At 44.1% G+C, this 27,131-nt stretch overlaps 1 protein-coding gene across 3 annotated transcripts in view; it reads left to right on the forward strand.

The window, feature by feature from the left end:
- Window positions 1–27,131, forward strand: part of iars1 (isoleucyl-tRNA synthetase 1) — an 84,610-nt gene that overhangs the window by 38,659 nt on the left and 18,820 nt on the right. For all 3 annotated transcript variants that reach the window (XM_053652813.1, XM_053652815.1, XM_053652814.1), the window contains exons 17-27: window positions 316–402; window positions 570–653; window positions 5,300–5,444; window positions 6,564–6,684; window positions 7,811–7,902; window positions 9,091–9,168; window positions 9,343–9,464; window positions 12,978–13,080; window positions 13,243–13,326; window positions 19,174–19,348; window positions 25,903–26,015. In XM_053652813.1, the coding sequence (XP_053508788.1) occupies window positions 316–402; window positions 570–653; window positions 5,300–5,444; window positions 6,564–6,684; window positions 7,811–7,902; window positions 9,091–9,168; window positions 9,343–9,464; window positions 12,978–13,080; window positions 13,243–13,326; window positions 19,174–19,348; window positions 25,903–26,015 (1,204 nt within the window). The remainder of the gene's footprint in view (window positions 1–315; window positions 403–569; window positions 654–5,299; window positions 5,445–6,563; window positions 6,685–7,810; window positions 7,903–9,090; window positions 9,169–9,342; window positions 9,465–12,977; window positions 13,081–13,242; window positions 13,327–19,173; window positions 19,349–25,902; window positions 26,016–27,131) is intronic.

Below are 27,131 nucleotides of genomic sequence, written 5' to 3' on the forward strand. Positions count from 1 at the left end.
CACGGATTTCATTTCATTTCATGGGAACGAGCTGATTTTAATTGCGTTTGTGCTTTTAATACAGTGTTGTGAAAACATCATAAATAGTAATACACGGTTAAGAGCTAATTATAGACGTTTATCATCAGTGCATGCTGATTTGTCCTCCTCAGAAATGCCAATCCGTTAATTCTGCTCGACCTAATACGAGTTTGAAGCGTTCCTGATATTGCGATCATATTTTCAAGACATCCAATGGGAGATCACGTTGTTATAAAACCAGCTTCTTTCCGCCTTTCCTTTTACCAGCTTTAACATGAGAATGTTGTTTTTAAGGTTCTACACGTTGCTCGTGCTCTCGACCGCCCTCTTCGGTAAGCCTCCGTTCAAGAACGTGATCGTCAACGGCCTCGTCCTCGCAAGGTAACCGTCTCTCGTTTCTGGCAGTCTGTTCTCAGTGTGTAACTGTATTCACGGACGGGTTTTATTTTGGCGAAGGGAACGTCCTGGAGGCGGAACCGTAGCGCTGATGACCCGGAAGCGCTCGGCTCGGTTGTAGTGTCTGTTAACGATGCGCGTTTTCTCCGCAGCGACGGCCAGAAGATGAGCAAACGAAAGAAGAACTACCCGGACCCCGGTGTGATCGTGCAGAACTACGGCGCCGACGCGCTTAGGTAAGGATCCAGCAAATTCGCTGTGACGCCGAAACAAAGTGAAACATTTTTAATCAAAGCCTTGGAAGCTCCACCAGCGGGAGCCATATGGATAATGAATAAAGCAGCGTTGCATCTGTGCATGCGAGTCAATTAGTTCCAGGAGACGCCTGATTGATCATCGCCGGCTCCGGTTCACTTCAGCCTGTTGGTTTTGCTGTTTTGCTTCCACGTACATTTATTCATCTGGTGCTTTGGGTTCCAGAGTGAATACTAGTTAAGTGCAGTTTAAGCACAAACCTTGAATTCTACTTCAGGACCATAAAATTTGTACCCTTATCAGAAGCTAAGGGTTCTATGAATACGCAGAGTAGAAAGCCTCTTATGTTCTGTTGCACACGTAACATTCGCCTGCTTTTCCCGATAAGATATTCTTAGCTTTTTGTTTAAAACTTGGTTGTAAAAAAAAAAACAAAAAAAAAACCCCACTGCTGTGACAAATCTTCCTGTGTACTCAAATTTCCTTGAAATGATGAAACACGTTTCATCAAAGAAAAGCAGCTCCTGACTTCCCACAGACTGCAGTAGTTCTGTTCATAAGTATTAGACCTTTTCTCAGATAGTTTTATGTGATATAAAGTTATAGTAATAACATGACACACGCAGCGAGCGCGGAAGAGGCACAGCCGAAACTGCAGGTTCCACGTAAAGAAGGATTGAAAGGAGACGACGGAAACATTTGTACCTTCATTGCCATGTAAACTTATTGAAGCGAGAGAGAGAGAATTGTAGAAAGAAAGGAGGGAGGGAGAAAGAGACCAGCAGAGGGAGAAGGATTGAAAGAGACAGCAAGAAGGGGAGAAAGAGAGCAGGAGAGAGAGAATGAGAAAAAGAAGAGGGGGGGGGGTGGGAAGCTGCGCGAGGAGGAGGAGAGACAAAGTAAGGGAGAAGCAGAGAGGAAGGGGAGAGCAGGAAAGGCAGAAGGAGAGCAGGGGAGAAAGAGGAGAGGAGCGAGAAGGAGAAAAAGGAGAGAACGCGAGCAAAGGAGAAAGGGAAGGAGCGTGAAGGACAGGGAGAAAGAGGGATGGTGAGAGAGAAGGGGGGAAAGGGAGAGAGAGAGGGGAGGAGGAGGAAAGAGAGAAAGACGTGGGAAGTGGGAGAGCAGGAAGAGGAGGAGAGAAAGGGAAGAAGAGAGATGGAGAGAAAGAGAGAAGGAGATGGACTAGGGGAGAAAGGGAGAGTTATAAGGGGAGAAAAGGAAGGTGAAAGAAGGGAAGAAGGAGAAAGAGAAGGGAAGAAAGATGGAAGCGGGGGGGGGGCCTTTCCCCAAATATGCTGTTTTTGTTCGCATTAATCCATTCTCTCTTCAGAAGCCTTCTATGCTCATAAACTGCACAAGGCCACATTTATTCCAGAATCTTCTCCCATCTCTGTCCCTTGCTGTCCTCACCAGCGTGTCTGTCCTGTCTGTCCTCAACATGTCTGTCCTCACCAGCGTGTCTGTCCTGTCTGTCCTCACCAGCGCGTCTGTCCTCAACATGTCTGTCCCGTCTGTCCTCACCAGCGTGTCTGTCCTCACCAGCGTTTCTGTCCTGTCTGTCCTCACCAGCGCGTCTGTCCTCAACATGTCTGTCCCGTCTGTCCTCACCAGCGCGTCTGTCCTCACCAGCGCGTCTGTCCCGTCTGTCCTCACCAGCGCGTCTGTCCTCACCAGCGCGTCTGTCCCGTCTGTCCTCACCAGCACCTCTGTCCCGTCTGTCCTCACCAGCGTGTCTGTCCTCACCAGCGTGTCTGTCCTCACCAGCGCGTCTGTCCCGTCTGTCCTCACCAGCGCATCTGTCCCGTCTGTCCTCACCAGCACGTCTGTCCTCACCAGCACCTCTGTCCCGTCTGTCCTCACCAGCGCGTCTGTCCTCACCAGCGTGTCTGTCCTGTCTGTCCTCACCAGCGCGTCTGTCCTCAACATGTCTGTCCCGTCTGTCCTCACCAGCGCGTCTGTCCCGTCTGTCCTCACCAGCGCGTCTGTCCCGTCTGTCCTCACCAGCGCGTCTGTCCTCACCAGCGCGTCTGTCCCGTCTGTCCTCACCAGCACCCCTGTCCCGTCTGTCCTCACCAGCACCCCTGTCCCGTCTGTCCTCACCAGCACCCCTGTCCCGTCTGTCCTCACCAGCGCGTCTGTCCCGTCTGTCCTCACCAGCGCGTCTGTCCTCACCAGCGTGTCTGTCCTGTCTGTCCTCACCAGCGCGTCTGTCCTCAACATGTCTGTCCCGTCTGTCCTCACCAGCGCGTCTGTCCCGTCTGTCCTCACCAGCGCATCTGTCCCGTCTGTCCTCACCAGCACCCCTGTCCCGTCTGTCCTCACCAGCATCCCTGTCCCGTCTGTCCTCACCAGCACCCCTGTCCCGTCTGTCCTCACCAGCGCGTCTGTCCTCACCAGCGCATCTGTCCTCAGAGCCTCACCAGCGCGTCTGTCCTTACCAGCACGTCTGTCCTCACCAGCGCGTCTGTCCTCAGAGCTTCACCAGCACGTCTGTCCCGTCTGTCCTCACCAGCGCGTCTGTCCTCACCAGCACATCTGTCCCGTCTGTCCTCACCAGCACGTCTGTGCTTACCAGCACATCTGTCCCGTCTGTCCTCACCAGCGCGTCTGTCCTTAGAGCCTCACCAGCGTGTCTGTCCCGTCTGTCCTCACCAGTGCGTCTGTCCCGTCTGTCCTCACCAGCACGTCTGTCCTTACCAGCACATCTGTCCCATCTGTCCTCACCAGCGTGTCTGTCCTCAGAGCCTCACCAGCGTTTCTGCTTTGCTACCTGACGCACAACACAGTAAGATGAAGTGTCCTTGCGGTGTTGCTGAACTCTCTGCTTTGATCATTGTAAGGTGAAAATGGCATCGTAGTTCATGGGAATGATTCCCTTTTCCTGGGTTTGATGCACTGCTGTCTTCCTCGATCAATACTCACTGACTTCTCAGTCATAAATCACAGGATGTTTTCCAGGAATGAATTCAGTGCAGTTCAGGAGAAGACTGAAGGGACAGAGTTCTAGTTTACCAATCAGGCTGGTAGGGAGGGGATGGGATTTTTAGACAGAACATAAATTAGAACTTGCAGAAATAAATTAGTGACTGAACTGTCTGTAAATGTTTGTGTGCCTCTGTTACTTTGTGCATTCCATACTTTTTTATACCCATTCTCAGTCAGTGGAGAAGGTGTGGTCTGTGTGCTGTAGCCCCCAGGAAGGAGGTGTGGCCTCTGCGCTTTAGCCCTTGGAAGGAGGTGTGACCTCTGCGCTTTAGCCCGAGGGAAGGAGGTGTGGCCTCTGCGCTTTAGCCCGAGGGAAGGAGGTGTGGCCTCTGCGCTTTAGCCCGAGGGAAGGAGGTGTGGCCTCTGCGCTTTAGCCCGAGGGAAGGAGGTGTGGCCTCTGCGCTGTAGCCCGAGGGAAGGAGGTGTGGCCTCTGCGCTTTAGCCCGAGGGAAGGAGGTGTGACCTCTGCGCTTTAGCCCGAGGGAAGGAGGTGTGGCCTCTGCGCTTTAGCCCGAGGGAAGGAGGTGTGGCCTCTGCGCTTTAGCCCGAGGGAAGGAGGTGTGGCCTCTGCGCTGTAGCCCGAGGGAAGGAGGTGTGGCCTCTGCGCTGTAGCCCGAGGGAAGGAGGTGTGGCCTCTGCGCTGTAGCCCGAGGGAAGGAGGTGTGGCCTCTGCGCTGTAGCCCGAGGGAAGGAGGTGTGGCCTCTGCGCTGTAGCCCGAGGGAAGGAGGTGTGGCCTCTGCGCCGTAGCCCGAGGGAAGGAGGTGTGGCCTCTGAGCCAACAAATTCATTAGTTTACAGGAACAGTTTCGTCTGCCAATTTACAGAGAAACACATCCAATGTAATTGGGAAGAACTATATCATGCAGCAAGACAATGATCCAAAACGTACTTCCATCACAACAGGGGGGAGAGTGGAAGGATTTCGACCCCCCCCACCCCCCCAAACCAACAGTTTGATGATGACGATGAGTCGCAGGCTTGATGCAGTTATTGCAAGCAAGGGAAATGCAACCAAATATTAAGTGTTATTTACCTTAAATTACTTATCTGCACCTACACTTTTGCTCACCTAAAAATTTGGTGGTGTGATACAAAAGGTTCTGTTTTGAGTTCTTTAACACATCTAGACTCTCTCGTCTCATATCCATCTTTTGATCTCAAACCCGAATGTCCTTGGTGTGTAGCACAAACAAATGAACTGGCTTTGCTGTTCCGATAGTTTTGGAGTGGACTGGAACAGATGCAACTAAAGCAGTTAGGGTTTTCTTGATGGGGCTGTCTTCGAATCTGTAAGCATGAACAGAGTGTGGTATTTTTATTTTTATTTTTTTTCTTGTGACCAACACTGACACAGTTTAAGGTAAAAGGCCTGCAAGTGCCACTTCATAGGAAACCGGTTTTACACAAATACACTGTGGAAAAAATGCTTGACAACAGTTTTCCTATATTAAGAACACACAAAAAAACAGGCGAGGAGTATAATCATGTAGTTGTTGTTGTTGTTATTATTATATATAATTACGTCTCATTTGAAAATGGTCAAACCCTATGAAATTGCTCGACTAAAGCCAAAAAATCTGCTCCTGATCGCTATCTCTATAAACGGCTTGCAATCGAAACGATTTCTTCCTCTCTTTGTAGGCTGTACCTAATCAACTCTCCGGTGGTCCGAGCAGAAAACCTGCGCTTTAAAGAAGAGGGAGTGAGGGACGTACTCAAAGACGTTTTCCTGCCCTGGTACAACGCTTACCGCTTCCTCATGCAAAATGTCCTGAGGCTTCATAAGGTAGAATTATTGTGCTGAATTTTAAGTTTTAAACCTCAAAGCCACTACTGTGTTCAGAGCAGTCCTTCAACTATGGTCATGTCCTTCAACTGTGGTCATGTGGTCAGAAGATGAAGGGCAGTTAACACACAGTGTGCAAGTGTCTCTAGCTGTACAAACAAACTAGTAGCCTACTTTCAACCAGTACGATCCTGTCCAGGAAGTTACGAGCATGAAGCCGTAATCGTATCATTCCACACATCCTGTTCGGGTTAATATTATTGATATAATTTTGCTCCTAACCAAATATAAACTGCAGATATATATTAGGGCTGCACAATTAATCGAATATCGATCTCGATGATGATTTTGACCGCCCACGATTATATGAACACGATCGACTGTGATATTGACGTTTAAAGTCCGTCCTCCGCTCATAGAAAACTCCACTGCAGATCAAATCGAGCCCTTCCTAAACTTACAGCCAGTCACCATAGATCGGCGCAGGGATGACATCGTCTTGTAACGCCAAAACCCGGAAACGAGTTAGCATTTTAGCGCTTCCGGTTCCATCCCGGTTGTACGTTAGCAGGAATGTAGCACAACATGGAGGTGAAACCAGCGGTCTGTTGATTTAAATGCGAAATATCTTGTGCCTAAAATCAATGAATAATCTCAATATTGATCACAATAATCGGGATGATCATCTTGGCCATAATCATGTGTGTATATATATCAGGTATACACTGCTGGTCAGTGGTGGCTCAGCGGTTAAGACGTTGGGCTACTGATTGGAAGGCTGTGAGTTCAAACCCCAGCGCCGCCCAGCCACCACTGTTGAGCCCTTGAGTAAGGCCCTTAACCCTCAGCTTCTCCGATATATAAATGTCAGGGCGTCTGCTAAATGCCACAAATGTAATGTAAAATAAGACTGCAAATCAAACAGATAACCTCATTCATAACTGGATAACTTTAGTGCTTTACACTACTGAGTGGATTGTGAAGTTTTGAATAGTCAGCAATACCAGTGTTTTGTGTGGATTATTGCGGTGTATGTTAAACTGTCGAGGACAGCGGAAGACACAGACCGTCCTCGCTTAATAGCAGCTAACTCAACCTGTTTTCGTCTTTGCTGTTCAGGAAGAGGACATTACGTTCCTGTATAATGAGAACACGGCCAAGCTGAGCGACAACATCATGGACAAATGGATCCAGTCCTTCACGCAGTCGCTCATTCAGTTCTTTAAAGCTGAGATGGATGGTGAGGAAACCTCCGAGAACGCAAGTAGATCGGTTCACGTGCGGCACACGCTGGAGAAGCCGTGCTCTGTTCTTTTCTATGCGCCCGTGTCGAACGATTAGCGTTTCAAAGCGTCCCTTCTTTACGTCCTTGAGCGTTATTTATTCGACAGTAAACTTTTTTTATTCTGCGTGTCTGTTTTATACTACAAATGGGAGAATACTTGGTAAATGGTCTGCACTTATATAGCGCTTTTTTAACCTTTGCGGTTGTGCAAAGCGTTTTAAACTGTTTCTCATTCACACACACACTCGAACAGCAGAGGTAGCAGAGCTGCCATGCAAGGCGTTAGCTTGCCATCGGGAGCAACTTGGGGTTCAGCGTCTTGCCCAAGGACACTTCGGCATACTTAAAGCTGCAGTCCCCAGAATTTTTGATAAAGATTTTAAAAAATGATGCTGGAGTCAGAGAAGAAGAAAAAATTTTTTCTGAGCTGCTGTAAGTTGCCGTGACAATTCTGTATCATGTGTATCTGGTTTGATTTGGCAGTTTTACTTGTACACATAAACCCCAGCTGTGCAGCTACACATTGACTGGCAGGAGCCATAGCCAATCAGAGCAGAGAGATAGTGTGTGTGTGTGAGTGTAAACAAACTCGACAGTGAGCGAAACGGTGCCTTCAAGTCATGTCGGAAAGATCGTATTCACGAGTCGAACGCCACCACAAAGTCGTAATTACGAGCGGGGAAACTCGCGTTTTCTTTAAGCGCCAAGTATCCGAGTTGGAGGCGTGTCAGTAAGAAAACATGGTGGAATCAGCAGATGCAACGTCTGTAGTTGATGGTAAATTTGTTGAAATTGACCGTTTACACCATAACAAGCTAACTGCCTGCACAAAATAAACTAGCACTGTACAATTACAATATAATGTGTAACTAACTTTACAGTGGCTTTATAAATTGATTCAAAACACTTTAAAAATAAATAAATAAATAAAAACAAAAAAAAGCAAAACACACCTGAAGCACATTCTTTGTTCTCTATTTTCTAGAAGTAGAGTAAAAAAAAAACAACCTTGCTGTGTGTTGTTTTTTTTTTTTTTTTTTGTAGTTAATTAAGTGTGTGTGTGTGTGTTCTTGTGTCTCAGCCTACAGGTTGTACACCGTTGTGCCGAAGCTGGTGAAGTTTGTGGACATGCTGACTAATTGGTACGTGAGGACGAACCGCAGGCGTCTGAAGGTAGGCTGAAGTGTGACTCTCACTCCAGAGCGAGCTATTTCTGCCCACTCTGTTTGATTTCAGGGCGCGTTGTTATGCAACACCTCTATTAGAAGTCTGAAGCTTTCCTGAGTGATGGATTCACTTCTATATATTACACGGTCGCGGGCATTAGTTTGCGACACTGGAGCGGTTTTAATGCTTGTAGGTTGTTTAGATGTTTTGGTTTTTTTTGTGTGTGTGTGGGCGGGGGGGGGGGGGGGGGTAGCGAGGTGTGAAGACATAAAGCAGAGAATTCTGATTGAATTATTAGATTGTGTTTTCTCTTTGTAGCTTTTAAGGTGATCTTATTTTGCTTTGCGTTAAGGATGCATAAGCCGCTGAAGTAGCAGGCCTAGTGAACGAGCACATTACAAATCGGTTAAGCGGACCGTTCTAGCATGTCGTCTGTAGTCATAATTTGTAGTCTGGAAATTACAGAAGGTATTTTTTAAGTCCTAAATATAGACAAAGCGAACCCATTTAAACAAATGAGGCAAAAATATTATACTTAGTCGTTTATTTATTGAGGAAAATGATCCAGTATTGCATATGTGTGAGAGGCAAAAGTATGTGAACCTCTAGGATTAGCAGTTAATTTGAAGGTGAGATTAGATGACACGTAGGTGTGAGTGAGCGCCCTGTTTTATTTAAAGTACAGGGAGTATCAGAGTCTGATCTTCACAACATGTTTGTGGAAGTGTATCATGGCACGAACACATGAGATTTCTGAGGACCTCAGAAAAAGAGTTCCTCAGAAAAAGCTCACCAGGCTGGAAAAGGTCACAAAACCATCTCTAAAGAGTTTGGACTCCACCAATCCACAGTCGGACAGAGTATGGAGGAAATTCAAGACCTTCGTTATCCTCCTCAGGTCGAGCGATCGACCAACGAAGACCGCTCCAAGAGCAGGACGTGTAATAGTCCACGATGAAGTTTAATATTTTTGCCACATTTGTTTAATCTTTGTCTACTTTGAGGACTTGTGTGAGAATGTGATGATGTTTTAGGTCATAGTTATGCAGAAAAATAGGAAAGTCTGATGGGTGCATAAACTTTAATCACCTCTGTAAATTGAAGCATGTATATGGTTGAACATGAGCAGAGAGCAGCACTATATTCTGTTAGCATGACTTTTTAATAATTAGCATGTTCCCTTTTCTCTGTCAGGGTGAGAGTGGTTCTGAAGACTGTGTCTGGGCTCTGGAGACCCTCTTTAGTGTGCTGTTCTCCATGTGCAGACTGATGGTGAGTGGTGTGTGTGTGTGTGTGTGTGTGTGTGTGTGTGCAGCTCAGTCTTAATTTAGCTTCACACTGTGCTCAGTCTCGCGGCCTTGCGGTGACGTGTGAGGCGACTCGTGGAAAAAAAAGGAAGTGAGCTGAATCCGTTTGTAGTAGTATGAGTGTCTGTGCCCTCCTTAGGCTCCCTTCACGCCGTTCATCACCGAGCTGATGTACCAAAACCTGCGTCACCTGATCGACCCCGCATCCGTAGAGGAGAAAGACACAGCCAGCATTCACTACATGATGCTCCCTCACGTCAGGTACAGTGTCTCACACCGACGCTGAGAATGTTCTATCCATCCATCCGTAGTGCTGTGAAAAAGTATTTCTTCTGTTTTTGTGTACATCTCGTACTAAATAGTTTTACACCACATAAAACAAAGGCAACCCGAGTGTAAACACAATACAGGTTTTATTTATTAATGTTTTTTATTGAAGCAAAAAAAACAAAAAAAATAAAGGTTGTCCAACACCTATCACCCGTGTGAAAAACTATTTGCCCCCTTAAATTTTATTTGTTTATGCTACCTTTTCACCTTCCACCACCATGCTTGACCATAGGTATGATGTTTTTGTGAAATTCTGTATTTGGTTCACGCCAGATGTAACAGTTCCGCTTTCGACTCATCAATCCACGGAACATTCTCCCAAAAGGTTTGAGGATCATCAAGGTGTGTTTTGGAAAAATTCAGACAAGCTTCAATGTTGTTCTGGGTTAGCAGTGGTTTTCACCTCGCCACTCTTCCATGGATGACATTTTTGCCCAGTGTCTATCTGATAGTGGAGTCATGAACTTTGACCTTTATTGATGCAAGAGGTCCTTTAATGTTGTCCTTGGCTCTTTTGTGCCTTCTTGGATGAGTCGTTGCTGTGCTCTTGGAGGAATTTTGGAAGGTCACCCACTTCTGGGAAGGATCACTCCTGTGCAGAGTTTTTTCCATTTGGAGATAACGGCTCTCACTGTGGTTCTTTGGGGTCCCAGCGCCTTTGAAATTGCTTTGTAACCCTTTCCAGACTGATGTATTTCAATCACCACCTTCCTCATCATTTCTGGAATTTCTTTCAGCTTTGGCATCGTGTTCATCAACTTCATGCTGTTGACAAAAAGTTCTATTTAAGTGTTGTTTTGATTGAACAGGGTTTGCAGTAATCAGGCCCGGTTGTGTCTAGTCCAGCTGAACCCCGTTATCAATGCAGTTTCATAGATTTGGGGAATTAGTAACTACGGGGGCAAATATATTTTCACACAGGCCCAGTTGGTATTGTATAACGTGTTTGCTTCAATAAATAACATTATCACTTAAGAAACTGTATTTGTGTTTACTCAGGTTGCCTTTGTTTTATTTTAGATTTAGTTTTAATTTCTGAAACAATTTAGTATGAGATATACACACAAACAGAAGATATCAGGAAAGGGGCAAATACTTTTTCACAGCACTGTATCTATCTTGTATGCAGTGTGACAGATACAGTAATACACACAGGGCTTCTAGTTGTAGCTACTTTGCAGCCCCCGTCTCTGGAGGCCTTCATGACAATAATGAATAATTTATCTATTTATTAAAAATACTAAATATGATATTGTTTACAGTTGAATTGTGTATTTAGGTATTTTGATTCATGCATTATAATAAGGCCGAAAGTTATTGTTAAATGGAATGGGTTTATATATATATATAATATATATATTTTAAATTATATATCATTGCATTTTTATTTATTAATATTAGTTTTTTTTTACATCTAGTCCACAAGACACAATAAAACTGAATTTACACAAATGAACCAGTTCAGAAGTTTACACACCCTTGATTATTAATACCGTGTGTCGTAACCTGGGTGATCAGCGACTGTGTTTATGTTTTGTGAGAGTCCTTCACGAGTCCCTCGTTCGTCCTGAGCAGTTAAACCGCCCACTGTCCTTCAGAAAAATCCTCCAGGTCCTGCACATTCTTTACTTTTCCAGCATCGTCTGCATATTTGACCCCTTTCCTTTTAACAGTGACACTATGATGTAGAGATCCGTATTTTCACACTGAGGACGACCGAGGGACTCGTACACGGCTATTACAAAAGGCGCAAACGTTCACCGATGCTCAAGAAGGCAACACGATCCATTAAGCACCAGGGGGGTGTAAACTTTTGAACAGGATGATATTGATTAAACACGTGGATGTTGACCTGCCTGTCGCACCTCCTCCAGCGCCCATAGGTTTACCGCCCTTCCTTCAGCCTTGCAGCCAAAACCATACAGGCGCCCCCAGTGTCTAAGGCTGTGACGAGCCCCACTGTCACCTTTTTAATTTTTTATTCAGATCCAGACTTCTTTACATCACGTCATGCACTCAGGAAATGAACATTTTAATGAAGAATCCGATCGTCCTTGCAGATCTCTGGACCAGTTTCAAATGTCCGTTCTCATTCGCCTTTATTCTCTGTTCTTTTCTTATTTTTCCTCTTCTTTTTTTTTTTTGAGTCAGTCAGGCTGTTTTCTTTTCTGAGGTAAAGCTGAATAATGACGTATAAGACGACTTTATTTGCACACACTTGCCTTCTGTCAGGAAATGGGAAAGATAATTGTTTAGGGATGGGAGGATGGAACATTTTCTCTGCAGCTCTCCCTGCTGCACCATGACTTATGAAGCTGAACTCTGCCGAGGCTTTGTTAGGAAAGTGCGCTGAGGTGTCGATCCCTCGACAGTCAGGTTATAAAACGAGACACTGAATAACTCCCTTTATTCGCCAGAAGCGGCATCGGCGCTTCTTCATTTGAAATGGATCTCCTATGATATAAAAAAAAAAATATAAAAAGGGTCCTGGTCTTGTATAGCGTTTGCTGAAATTGGATCTGCGAGTGTGACATTGTATTAAATGACACTCGGTGAGGTCCTCTGAGGTCAGAACGAAGCAGACTATTAGCATGCATATCCAGAAGCCCATGATGCACTTAGGAAATAAACTTTTGCTGTGAAGGATTAGATTGTCCTTGCACATCCCTGGGCCGCTTCCAAATGTACTTTTCTCATCTGTGTGTAAGTGCTTTTACTTCAATACTTTTAATGGACGCTAGTTTGTACGCCGGCGCGTCTTCCCGAAAGACCTCACAAACTTACGGAGTGGTCCCCGTTAGAGTAGTTGTTGAGGATAAATAGCGTTTGCAGTGGTGATCCAACAATAGTGGTCAGGACTGAATTCATGGTCTCTTTAAATGGGGTTGTTTTTTTGTGATTGTTGAGGCCAAAAATGTGTGATTTTTGCTGAGGCTTTTTCCAAAATTTGCGAAAAACTACCGTCATTACATTATAGCAGCCAGTGCTGTCTTCCAGGATGACTCCTCCCCCACGTACAGGGTACCAGAGTTAACGAGTATGAAGATGAGAGAAATCATATGCTGTGACATTCACAGTCACCAGATCTCAGCCTACTTACGGAAGGTGTAGACAGCGTTCTCCACCACTGTCATCAAAAGACCAATTAAAGGAAATTTCTTTCACAAGATTTTACATTTATGGAATTCTTGGCAGACGCCGTTATCCAGAGGAACTTACACGCATCTCATTTATACAACTGAGCAGTTCAGGGTTAAGGGCCTTGCCCAACGGCCCAACAGTGGTAGCTTGGCAGTGCTGGTGCTTGAACTCCTGACCTTCTGATCAGTCACCCAGAGCTTTTATCCACTGCCCCAAGATTGCTGCTCCTTTTCCTTTTGATTCATCGTATGACTCGTTTAAAAGAAGTGTCTTCACTAACCGAACCTTTGTCCTGACCTTAAGAGAGTCGCTGATCGACAAGCACATCGAGAGCGCCGTATGCCAAATGCAGTCCGTCATCGAGCTGGGTCGAGTGATCCGAGACAGGAAGACTCTCCCTGTCAAGGTGCGTCCCTATTAATCACCGCTCTCTCTTTCTCTATAGTGCGGCTTTAAAATAAAAATCCCGTCGAATCCACTGTAGTGACCTCTATCTTTCTGTTTTTCCATCCTGTATCGCACAAGCCCAAATTCAGAGATGTTCTGATGAGATGTTTTGTATTTTTAGTATCCCCTCAGGGAGGTGGTGGTCATCCATCAGGACCCCGAGGCTCTCGAAGACATTCGGTCCCTGCAGAAATACATCCTGGAGGTAATTTGGTGCACACATTACACCGCTCTCATACATTTCATACATGCTTTTATGTTCTACTATTTATAAATTCGTGATCCTGAAATGTTGGTCAGGGTGGTATTTATCAGTTGTGTAGTAGTATTAGCAACTGTGGCGCAAGCTAGCAAAAAAAAAAAAACGACTAAATAAAAATAAAACGATGGAATTTGTTGAAACATGATTAAATAATTCCATTTATGGTGTGTGTATGTTTCAGATATACAGGGTTGTTTGGAGTTGGGGAAAAAAACAGCTTGATTTAACCCTACTGAGCGCTGCTGTGCTGCTGCTCTTAGACGTAATATCTGCGTTTATATTAATAGCATCTGGCAGACGCAGTTATCCAGAGCAACTTAGATTTATCTCGTTTATACCACTGGTTAGTTGAGAGTTAAGGACATTGCTCAAGGGCCCAGCAGTGGTAGCTTGGTGGTGCTGGGATTTGGACTCTCGACCATCCAGTCAGAAATCTTGGCCACTGAGGTCTTACCACCACGAATACCGATAGAACTGTAACATTTGTAACGGTAACAAATTTCACTGATTTATCTTTACTTCAGTCACAATGAATAGTTCTTCTGGATATGGAGCCTTCAAGTCTCCTTCCGATATCGATCCGATGGCAGGTGTGGAGAGGTTCATTGCCGGGAGTGTAAATAAGATATGAAGGGAACAATATATCACAAACAACATTGTTTTTAATGCTACAGATTTACAATCAGAAGGCATATTAGCGCTTTTTTTTTTTCCTAAAACGTTAATAAACCTCTTCTATCTAATATATACTCACCATCCACTTTAATAGGAACACCTGTACCCATGCTCATTCATCCAGTTATCAAATGAGCCAATCATGTGGCGCGTGTGTAGTGCGTAGAGTTCATAAAGATACAGATCGAGAGCTAGAGTTAATGTTCACATCTGAATGGGGAAAATGTGAGCTCAGTGATTTTGACTGCATGATCGATGTTGGTGATAAAGCATATACCTCGGTTTGAGTATAAGATGTAGGGGGGAAAAAAACCAAAACATCTAACGAGCAGAAGTTCTGAGGGTAGAAACGCCTTTTTGAGGAGAGCGGATGGGCCAAGGAGAATGGACAGACTGGTTTGAACTGACAGGGAGGCTACAGTAACTCGAATAAGCACTGTTTATAACTGTGGTGAGCCGAAAAGCATCTCAGAAAGCGCAACACGTCAAAACCTTGCGCTTGGACGATCTACGACAGCAAAAGACCACGCCGGGTTCCTCTCCTGTCAGCCGGGAACCGGAATCCGAGGCTACAGTGGGCTCAAGATCACAGCTGAAGATCGATCTGTGATTTTCCCCCCGTCTTTGAGTCCCCAGTTTCATTAATGTCAAAGAGACAGAGATCACATGATCATGGTTCATGTTCATTAGAGAACCTGACTGGAGTATTAGTACTTTCTGTTCAACTCACAACGTTGGCAGAAGAGGAAGGATGTCATGGCTCTCACTGCAGTTATGATTCTCCTTGCAGGCATCAGAGTGCTGTATAATTTGTTTACCAATAGGTCCTTTAATAACACGCTATTACTTTTCATTTTACTGTTGACATCAAAACAAATGATCTGAAACCAGTGACGACGTATAGTACTAGGATCCTGTAGAGCAATGTGTATACAAATCCACACTCGAATAGATCTTGTATATTATCGAGAACATTGATTTCAGACTTTTAAGCGCTAGTGCAGTCGTGCACGCAATTTCGAAAAACTATTATAACCCGAGTCTAGCTACTTTCACTGGCTTGTACTAGACAGTCTAGTTTGTTTGTACCAGTGTATGAGTGTGCCGTGGTCCGAGGGAACACGCGAGAGAGTTTATCGGTGTGAGGTCAACATGATCGAGTAAACACACACAACCTGCAGTCCTTCATCTCCCCGCACAAGTGGCGAGAACGATAGTGGAGGTGGAACTCTGGAACTAAAAATAGCAGCGTTGTGACTTCGTGCATTGCCACACGCCTGCTATTGATCTGCCCCGAAACCTCAGTGTGTTTGTGCATGTGCTCAGTGTATAAACCACAGAGCCACTGGATGTTCAGTAGTCTCGTCTGTGCTGAAAATGATCATACGGTGTGTAAGAGATAAAGCCCAACAACGTGTTTGTCGCTGTGGTTGCTTTAGAGCTGGGATTACCTTTCTGATCTGCGTTAAAGGTGCCCCAATATCCTAGCCTTTCAGTGACGTGTTCTTTTCCTTTCGCGGGCCCCATGCATGCGACCAACTCTTTATCTTTTTCCGCAGAACACCGACATGATCGAACACGGCTCAATTACTTGCCTTACTTCAGAAGATAATAAACGATAATCAACGATACATCTTATCGACGTTGTCGAGAAAATAAGCGCCGACTTGTGTGTACTTTTCCTCTGAACTGCTGATTCCAGTTACAAACTGACAGGAAATGTGTCTTCTTTTCTTTGATAATTTATACCGTGTATCGTACACAATTGTGATGCCTCTTTTGGAGAGTGCCTCTAAACGTTTAAGAGCACAGAAGCCTAGCGGATCTGCACGTCTGGGTGGGTAAAGGATCCGGTGGTGTTTCATCAGGAGGAGAAAACCTCGGTCAGTATAGGGAGGGTAAGTCGAGATCAGCTAACTCATTTTTGCTAACATTAGCGGCACTTGTTGCTAAGATGAACTTCACGGTTGCCCCATAATGTAGGTAGGTAGCTAACACTGCAATGAGGCAGCAGGACCGGGAGGATCTGCTGCACTGCTGTTTGTTAAAGATGAATTGTACATAGTGAAGTGTATTAGGACAGATGATTATCAGAATATATTAAGAGATAATGAATCTTCTTAGTGAAACAGAGACACAGTAACAATTGATGCAAGTGAAGCGCAACGGTTAAAGGGATCGTTCGCGCAAAAATGAAAATTCTGTCATCAGGTACTCACCCTCGTGTCGTTCCAAACCCATAAGACTTTCGTTCATCTTCAGAACACAAATGCAGACATTTGTAATGAAAGTCTGGGCGATTTCTGTCCCTCCGTTTACAGTCCATGTAACCAAAACGTTCGAACTCCAACAAATTCATAGAGACATCGTAAAAGTAGGGCGCACGGTGGCTTAGTGGTTAGCACTCAGTGGTTCGCCTCACACCTCCAGGGTCGGGGGTTCGATTCCCACCGTGGCCCTGTGTGTGTGGAGTTTGCATGTTCTCCCCGTGCTGCGGGGGTTTCCTCCGGGTACTCCGGTTTCCTCCCCCAGTCCAAAGACATGCATGGTAGGCTGATTGGCGTGTCTAAAGTGTCCATAGTGTATGAATGGGGGTGTGAGTGTGTATGTGATTGTGCCCTGCGATGGATTGGCACCCTGTCCAGGGTGTACCCCGCCTTGTGCCCCACGCTCCCTGGGATAGGCTCCAGGTTCCCCGTGACCCTGAAAAGGATAAAGCGGTATAGAAGATGTATGGATGGATTGTAAAAGTAATCCATGTGACTCCAGTCGTTTAATCCCAAAGCATCCATGCTAGGCAATCAGAAACTAGTACTTTCCATGAGCATTGTATTCAATATCCATATAATCAATATAATATTGAATATGCATGCTCTTGCCGTCATGGCCACTTCAAAAGATCATCGCTCTCCTGCTTCCCTGCAGTGTTTTGTGCTGCCTTTCCGAAGGCAGTATACGAACAGCTGTCTAGTGAAGCTGAGCATTTCTAAACTTTTCTGTAGGAATGACTGATGTTTGCAGACAGTTCAGCACAGTTGTTCGCCACAGCATGAATGAGCAAGCGTGTAGAGCTGCTGGAGGTTATTGATGCCAGGATCTTCTCAGTAGGGGCAATATGTAGATGTGACCTTTGTTCAGACTCTCAGAGCAGCTCTCACATGACGCTCATGGCCATAGCCAAACTTCCAAACAGTGTACTGAATGTAATCACATGTAGACATGTGCCAATATTATATTCTATCACATTCATTTTCAAGTTTTTACACCTGTATTGTGACATCAAATACTGCACGGTTCCCTTTATCCATCCATCCAAAAAGTTAGTGAGGATTATGACCATCTATACACATGGCTTCAAACTCGTCTCAGAAGTTCTGTCCGGTTAGCATTTGACTCACAATGAATTCTATAAATATCCTCTCAGAAATCCTGTCAGGTTATTTCATTTTAGCGAAGTGTCTAGCATTACAAGTGAATATTATCACCATGTTCTGAGCATGACTCCGAAATCCTGTCAGGCTAGCTTATGTAAGCTAGCTGGCTAGTGCTACAACCTATAATTTGTTGGAATTTATAACTATGACTTAAAAATCCTCTCAGAAATTATGCCAGGTGAAATTATGTTGGTTAGCTGGCTAGCATTAGAACTGTGGATTGAGAATTTATGGGTGTAGATGACTCTGGCTAACAAGTGGCTCAGTGGTTAGCACGGTTGCCTCACACCTCTGTGTCGGAGGTTCAAATCCCGCCTCCACCCTGCGCGCATGTTCTTCGTGCTTCAGAGTTTTCCTTTGGGTTTCCTCCGGTTTCCTCCCCAGTGCATTTCCAGTTTGTCCTTGGTGTGTGAATGGGTGTGCGATTGTACCCTGCGATGGGTTGGCAACTCGTCCAGGGTGTCCCCCGAGTTCCCGGAGATAGGCTCCAGGCCCCCCAGATCTGTGTGATGTATCTGATTAACTAGCTGTGATTTGACGTGTTGGATTATTGACATTATTTTGGCTAAGGGGAAACGTATAGTACATTTAAAAAAAATTTTGCCGAACTGTTCCTTTAAGTGCGCCTTTTGCTGCTAGCCCAATGTGTTTCTCCACTTTATACGATTGCAGATGGATGCTTTGTTTATGTCTCCCTAAGATATAGGAATAGACAACTGTTCAGTAACACATGCAGTCATTATCAGCCATGTTTTATTTACGTAACACGGGCGGCTCAGTCTCAATTTCTACATCGGAATGACGGGGCAGCAATAGAAGCTGTTATGGCTTTCCGGTTAGGGCTACAAAGACCCGGTCTCGATATTTATGCTTGGCTGCTCGACTCAGACCAGCGCGTATACGGCAGAAGTAGTTTGGCGATGGCGCATGACTGGATCGAGGCGTCTCTGTATTGGTGAAGTCTGATCCCATGCGCTAAATCCCACTGCATTGCATCGCATTAAACAACCTTAATTTGTATAATATTGAAGTCTTGGCTGCTTTGAACGTGTCTTTCGTACTTCAGATCATCAATCACGGATGTAAACATGCTTCATGTTGTCTTGGACGATGTCATTTACACTGCGCTAAGGGAAGCAGCTTGCACAGTGATTTGAGAGTTATGGAGGCCACACTATGGAACAGTAACTTCACTTTCTTTACTAGATTGAATTAAAGCATTTCTTACCTGAGCTTTGTGCAAAGTACAGTCTCTTGTGTCATTTAATAACACTGCTACATTAGTTATGGTTTCCTGCTTCTCCCAGGTAGCTCACCACTTATATATAATATAATAATATATATATATATATATATATATATAATAGTGTACTGCATCCATTATATATCACATATATTAGTATATGTTGTGTATTGCGTCCTTGTTCTGAGTGGTATCGATGTGCTTTGTTAAGGGCAAACATTTTGACGTGTAAACATTTTAATGCATGTGCTTACTGCATCAGCGAAATCGGTCAGCGCACTTATTTCTCTAATGTTTTGTTCTATAACGATCAATAAGTGAAAGCCAATATACTGTAAGACAATATGACAAAGCCATACTGCCGCCGCACTCTCGCTTCACCTGCTGCGTATTAACGCGCTGAATCATGCCTCTGATGGGCGCTTTCTCCGTTTGCAGGAGCTGAATGTGCGCCAGCTCACCCTCTCGGCAGATAAGGAAAAATACGCCATCCGGCTGCGGGCCGAGCCCGACCACATGGTGCTCGGAAAGAGGCTGAAAGGAGCGTTCAAACCCGTCATGGCCGCCATCAAGGAACTGAAAAGTGAACAGCTAGAGGCCTTCCAAAAAACAGGTAGGTACTGGCGCTGTTGTAACAGTAAACCTGTGCATCCTCAGTGCTGTCATCACACAGCGCTTTTCGAGTCTTGTTTGTGATCTCAACGTCCATTTCAAAGCAGTTGATAAATCACTACCAGGTAAAATAAAAAGCTAAGTATTTACAGCTGATGTAGTATAAACAGGCGGGCAACCGATTAAAGTAAAAATGTTCATTAAAATAAACCGTTTTAGTGAGGTGTTGACCTACCACGAGCGTCCAGAACAACTTCAATGCACCGTAGCATCAGTCTAAACTGACCAACTCCGTTCTTGTTAACAGATATTTCCTCAGTTGCCGCTTACATAGCAGTGCAAAATCTCCCAGAGGTGTTCCGGTTGAGATCTGCTGATTAGGAAGGCCATAGCATATTATTTACATTATTTTTCTACTCACCACAACATTCAGTGAGCCCTCATGTGCCGTGGATGGGGACGGAGTCATCCTGGAAGAGACCACTCCCATGGGGATAGAAACGTTTCGTCATAGGATATGTTTCGTGACCCTCAGAGGGGAGACGCACCATAACAGAGCCATTGTTTTTCCTTTAACTTGTCACCCATCTGTAGGTAATGCATCAATAATGACACGTTTGTACGTCGCTAAGAAGTCTACACGACGCATAAATGCACTCGCTTGCTTTGTTTGGCAAATCCTTGTGAAACTAAAATCTCTCTGAATATCCTGTTCACACGCCATTATCTTCGCTCGTTCGTGTCGTAAAGCGGTGTACTCGGGCGTACGTAAATCAATTAAACTAAATGAAATAGAACATAATAAAACAAGATCATTATTTCCACTGTTAGCGTCTGATGTCAGTCTGATACCGATGTGCAGACTTTAACCAAGAGATTTTTTGTTTTTCGAAAAGTCTGTGAGCCCTGACATGTTTTGTGTCCAAAGGTTTTTTTGTTTTGTTTATTTTGTTGGGTTTAAAAAAAAAAAAAAAAGTAGTTTTGCACTGAAACTACGAGGCTAATGAAGCAAGCAGCAACCCTAAATCATAACCCGACCATCTCCTTAAGAGTTTAAGAAAAAAGTTTAAAAAGTCATTTCTTCGCTGTTTGTTTGTTTTTTTTTTTCTCCTCTTTCCATCCCTTTTTTTTCCACTTCCTTTTGTAGAAGTGGCATTGATGACTTGTATCCCAATTCGCCTACTTATACTATGTACACGTATGTGTTGTCTTTGTGAAGAAAAATAACATACTTTTGAGTGTGTAGTAAAACAGTATGCGAGTACTGGAACATACGGACACTTGTAGCGGAAGAGAGCGTTGTTGCCTTGTTACACACACTGTCCCCGTAAACAAACTCCTCTTTGCATTGAAGATTTTCTTCATTCATTATTCCTTATATAATTTGTATTATATAATTAAATTTATCTGCGTTTACATGTTCTCTTCATGCCTCGGGGTTTCCTCTCGCGGTCCAAAGACATGAGTTGTAGGCTGATCGGTATCTCTAAATTGTTCGTATTGTGCGCGATTGTGCCCTGCGATGGATCGGCGCCCCGTCCGGGGTGTCCCCCGCCTCGTGCCCCGAATCCCCTGGGATAGGCTCCCCGCGACCCTGTCTAGGATACAGAAAATGGATGGAATTGAATTGATCATTCCCTTGATTTATTTTTTTCCACACTTCATTTACATCTCTCTAAAACGCGTGCTTGATTTCAGCGAAGCAAGCCGTGACGAAGCTCCTCCTCCATCGCGCAAGGGGCTGTGGGCGATAGTAGCTGAAAAAGTATCCACGGGTCCACACACAGAAATAGTAGACCGTCCGTGTACCTTTGGGATACTCATTTAAGCGTACTATGATTTGGGACGCACTAATTCTCATCTCGGTTACTGTTTAGTACGGATAGTGTGCGAATTGGGACGCAGGGGTAGGCTGACAGTTACTTTACTTTATATATCGCTCGCAAGATCCTTATTGTCCTCCGAAGAGGAGTTGTTCCAGGTTTAAAAAAATAATTAAAAAAAAAATTTAGAAGCCATCTTGTTTCGGGAAATTTTTTCTATGTTTAAAATGATTCCAATATTTTACAAAAAAACATTTTTCAGATGCCAGTCTTGGCATGTATTGTGCGCAGTGCTCAATGTGTAGCTGTAAGCCTTTCTTATTTGTAAGTAACATTAGTCTTGTAGCTCCAGTGCAAAGCTAACAAGGGGCACACAAGGGGCAGCTGTTTAAACAGACATGAATAAATAGACATGAATATTGGGTTAGGCACCCACATTAGACTATTTGATGTTAGCAGATGTTTTTAGGCGAATTGTTTTGGGCTTTTGAAGAAGCACGTCACCACCAGCACTGGTTTTAAGACAATACGCAGTGAGATAAAGAGATAAAGAAGTGAGGTGGGGCTGATTTATTTTTTTTTTTTTCTTTCTAGTGCAGACTGTAGATCCATGCATCATTGACAATCTTGACTAACTCTAGCACAATAGTAACCCTAGCCCAACCCTAACACTAGCATAATAGTAGCCCTAGCCCAACCCTAACTCTAGCACAATAGTAGCCCTAGCCCATCCCTAACACTGGCATAATAGTAGCCCAACCCTAACACTGGCATAATAGTAGCCCAACCCTAACACTGGCATAATAGTAGCCCAACCCTAACACTGGCATAATAGTAGCCCAACCCTAACACTGGCATAATAGTAGCCCAACCCTAACACTGGCATAATAGTAGCCCAACCCTAACTCTAGCACAATAGTAGCCCTAGCCCAACCCTAACACTGGCATAATAGTAGCCCAACCCTAACACTGGCATAATAGTAGCCCAACCCTAACACTGGCATAACAGTAGCCCAACCCTAACACTGGCATAACAGTAGCCCAACCCTAACACTGGCATAACAGTAGCCCAACCCTAACACTGGCATAATAGTAGCCCAACCCTAACACTGGCATAACAGTAGCCCAACCCTAACACTGGCATAATAGTAGCCCAACCCTAACACTGGCATAATAGTAGCCCAACCCTAACTCTAGCACAATAGTAGCCCTAGCCCAACCCTAACACTGGCATAATAGTAGCCCAACCCTAACACTGGCATAATAGTAGCCCAACCCTAACACTGGCATAATAGTAGCCCAACCCTAACACTGGCATAATAGTAGCCCAACCCTAACACTGGCATAACAGTAGCCCAACCCTAACACTGGCATAACAGTAGCCCAACCCTAACACTGGCATAACAGTAGCCCAACCCTAACACTGGCATAACAGTAGCCCAACCCTAACACTGGCATAACAGTAGCCCAACCCTAACACTGGCATAACAGTAGCCCAACCCTAACACTGGCATAACAGTAGCCCAACCCTAACACTGGCATAACAGTAGCCCAACCCTAACACTGGCATAACAGTAGCCCAACCCTAACACTGGCATAACAGTAGCCCAACCCTAACACTGGCATAACAGTAGCCCAACCCTAACACTGGCATAACAGTAGCCCAACCCTAACACTGGCATAACAGTAGCCCAACCCTAACACTGGCATAACAGTAGCCCAACCCTAACACTGGCATAATAGTAGCCCAACCCTAACACTGGCATAATAGTAGCCCAACCCTAACACTGGCATAATAGTAGCCCAACCCTAACACTGGCATAACAGTAGCCCTAGCCCAACCCTAACACTCGCTTAATTGAGTGAAATGCCCCTTAGATTTGCTTCTCTGCCATATTCATAACACATCATCAGCAGTAATTGAGAAGGAGCGTGTGGAATACAGGTGCAGGTGTGATGAACGTGAACAAGGTGGATTATTTACTCTCATCTAAATGTCTTTGGGGGAGAAAGTAAAAGTAGAAACGTGTATCGTCAATGCACCAAATACACAAAAGGTTTATGATGTTTGTTCACTTGAAGTGAAAGAGTTGAAAGGGTTCACAATTCCTGGTATTCTGAGTAAACGCAGCATTAAACGCAACAGAGTATGGAAGTATATGATCTAAAGCTTTTCTCATCCCTCATACTGTAGATTCACTGAGTTATTGCTAGATATTAGGTTTTAGCGCTCCCATGTAATATCATGACGAGCCATGATCGAGGAGTCCAAACCTCCTTTACCAGGACTGACAGGTACAGAGAAGTATTTCTTAATAATAGCACACTAGTAATAGTAAAGCAACAACCTTTCCTTTTAGCCCTTTTGGCTTGCATCCTCGCATTTTTAACGATTTTGCCTGAGAGGCAACGTTGTACTCAGGGGTCAGATGGGAATTGCATCAGTTTGTGATTGATATTTCAAGTAGGAAGCGGTTTTCTGGGTTTCAAGCTGAACGCTATGAAAAATCCCTATCCAAAGTGGGCGGTAGTTTTTAATAAGCCGTGTGTAACCTACAGTTCTGCTTCTTTTGGCCCCCGAGCGTAAGCGCGAAAGAGCAAAGAAGAGCAAAGCCAAGCGTAGAGATCTACGATTAGCGTGAGGATCTGATTGCAGTGTTTCAACACGCCTGCTTCAAAAGCACTTTCACACCTCTTTTACAGAACACGGGCGCTTTAATCAGGAACAACGTGGGACGAGGCTATGAAATGTGACACGAGCGGGTCAGAGTAGGATAAGAGCATTGATCTGAAGAACAAAGAAGTGAAGAACTAAAAGCTGACTTATCGTGTAGTTTCCAGCCTGGTTTTAAACGTCGAATGAAAAACGCAGAGGTTTTCTGTTCCGTAAACGTTGAGTCAGTGATGGAGGACGGTGTGTTTTTGGGGCTTATTCAATAGAAAATATTATGAAGTGTATCAGATGGAACGTTAACTGGTCCGGGAGAAATGAGTATAATATATAATCAGTTCTTTAGGTTTATATTTTTAGATTTCTCCTGATTTTTTTTTTTAGAGATTTTTTTTTGAAGATTTTTTAAATACATGCTATGGTGACCTTTTACATAAAGATGCAGTGGGGGGAATAAGTACTGAACGCATAAAAAAAAAATCAGTAAATATATTTCCAATGAGGTTATTCACATGAAATTTTCACCAGACTTTTGTATTAACTCAAGAAGTCCACACATATAAAGAAATCCAAACATTAAAGTCCATAAATGAAGTTATGTGTAATAAAGAGGAATGACACGGGGAAAAAAAGCTTTGAACACGCTAACTGAAATGTATTTAGTACTTAGTGGAGAAGTCTTTGTTTGTAATGACGCTTCAAGACGCTTCCTGTATGAAGAGATTAATGTTCCGCAGTATTCAGGTGTGATTTTGGTTCATTCTTCTAAACATATTGTCTTTAAATCTTGTTCAACTGGATTCGAGTCAGGTGATTGACGGGCCATTCTAACACCTGGATTTTTTTTTTCTCTGAAACCAATTGAGAGTTTCCTTTGCTGTATGTTTTGGATCGTTGTCCTGCTGGAAGTCCACCCACGTCTCATCTTCATCATCCTGGTGGATGGCAGCAGATTCTTCTCAAGAATCTCCCGGTAAAGGGCTCCATTCATCGTTCCTTCAGTTATATGAAGTCTGCCAGTACCATGTGATGAAAAACAGCCCCACACCATGATGCTTCACCTCCAGACTTCACTGTTGGTGTAGTGTTTTTAGGGAGATGTGCAGTGCCATTTCTTCTCCAAACATGGTGTGTAGTATCACAGACAAAATGTTCAATTCTGCTCTCATCTGACCAGACTACACTCTCCCAGTATTTCATAGGCTTGTCCAGATGAGTTGTAGTAAACTTTAAACGAGCTTCGGCATGCCTTTTCTTTAGTAATGGAGTCTTGTGGGGTGAGCGTGAGCAGTGGAGTGCACTGCCTATTGTTTTCTCTGTGACGATGGCAGCTGCTGCCTCCAAGTGTTTCTGGAGCTCTTTCTGAGTGGTCCTTGGCTCTTGGGCTACACTTCTGATTATTCTCCTGACTCCCTGGTCAGAAATCTTGCGAGGAGCTCCTGTGCGTGGCCGGTTGATGACGGAGTGATGTTGCTTCCACTTGTGGATAATGGCCCCAATGGTGCTTACTGGGGGATTCAGAAGTTTTGAAATACGTCTGTATCCGATTCCATCAATATGTTTTGCAACAATAATGTTGTGAAGGTCTTGGGAGAGCTCTTTGCTTTTACCCATCATGAGATGTTTCTTGTGTGACACCTTGGTAACGAAAAGCCTTTTTATAGACCATCAATTTACTAACCCAACTGATATTCATTTGCACAGATATTGGTTATAATTACTTACGGATTTCAGCTGGTTCCTTGCCTTACCTTGCCATACCTTAGCGTGTTCGATACTTTTTTCCCGTGTCATTCCACTTTATTACACATAACTATATATGGACTTTAATGTTGTGAATTCTTTATATTTCCAGATTTCTTGAGTTAATACTGATGTCTGGTGAAAATTGGAATAACCTCATTGGAACTATATTTACTGAAAAACATGTTGACGCGTTCAATACTCATTTCCACCACTGTATATTAGATTTTTTTTTTTTTTTAATAACCTACTTCAAAATGACATTCACAGGTTTTTCTATAATCACACCTAACTCAAAAAGTTTCTGTTGTCTCCCAGGCTCCATCATAGTGGACGGACACGAGCTGCACGAGGAAGATTTGCGGCTGATGTACACCTTCGATCAGAAATCAGGCACGGCAGCACAATATGAAGCCCATTCAGATGGGCAGGTAATGTGCAGTCTCCCTGACTTTTAACAACCCAGTGGATCCTGTTTAAGCAAACCTATAGAAATTTGTTCCAACTCAAATTGATATTTTTACGTTTAAATGGGAATTTTTACCTGAATGCTATAGTTCCAGTTTGAACTAATAATGGGAAGTTCAGTTGAGTTTACAGACGTGATTCTTTCAAACTGTCCATTTCAATGAATTGAGCATTTGATTCAGTTTCATCCAGGAAACTGTAAATCTCCAGGCTGCACCACATGACATTACTGTCCATGTATGATAAGTGAGAACGTCGAAGTCATGGAGTTAATTAACAAGCGTCCCAATGGTTTTTTCAATTGGGTTTTCAGTTCCCTTAGACAAACACGGCCAACAATAATGATATTTAGTTCACATATTTAGTTAGCCGATCGTGTCATTTATGTTTCGACCTGTAAGTATTATTATCCCGGTTTGGCCGTTTCGATTTCACTAGTCAGGGCTCCGTGCTGGAGCAACCTAACAGACTGCCATTTAAAAAAAGAAAGAAACACAGAAAGGAAGTCATTGAGTCGCAGTTTTATCATGGTAATCATTTTGAAAATTCATAACCCAACAAAGTTTGATTTAGAAGTATTCTTTGGAGATTTCTTAAAAAGAGTTGGTTCGATTGGAAAGATTTGTTTGAGAGTCAGTTATTACTACTTTGAACTAAAAGTTGCGAAATTGTTTGTTTAAAATTGAGATTATGGACATTGTTTGTGGGCTACAAATCTCTTGATAACTCCAGTCCAAAACTACAGAAGCAAACTTTGGCCACCGAACAGAGCGCCTATGGCTGGCAGACTACATTAAGCAGAAGATTGGAAATTTTTAACCTTCAGTTCAAACGCACTGATGCTCCATCCCAGTTCGCCTACTATCCGTCCCAAATAGTGTCCGAGATTAGAATTCGTGTGTCCAGAATCGTAGCGTGTTGAAATGAGTATCCCAGTGTGTGGATCCGTGGACTCTTCTTCAGCTAATATTACCTATAACTCCTTACGCAATGGAGGAGGAGTTATGCGGCGGTTTGCTTCGCCGAATTCAACCTGCGAACTTGGCGGACGATTGTAACGCCGGTGATGCGAATTTTAC

This window comes from Ictalurus furcatus, chromosome 21, assembly GCF_023375685.1.
Source record: "Ictalurus furcatus strain D&B chromosome 21, Billie_1.0, whole genome shotgun sequence".
Taxonomy (NCBI): Eukaryota; Metazoa; Chordata; class Actinopteri; order Siluriformes; family Ictaluridae; genus Ictalurus; species Ictalurus furcatus.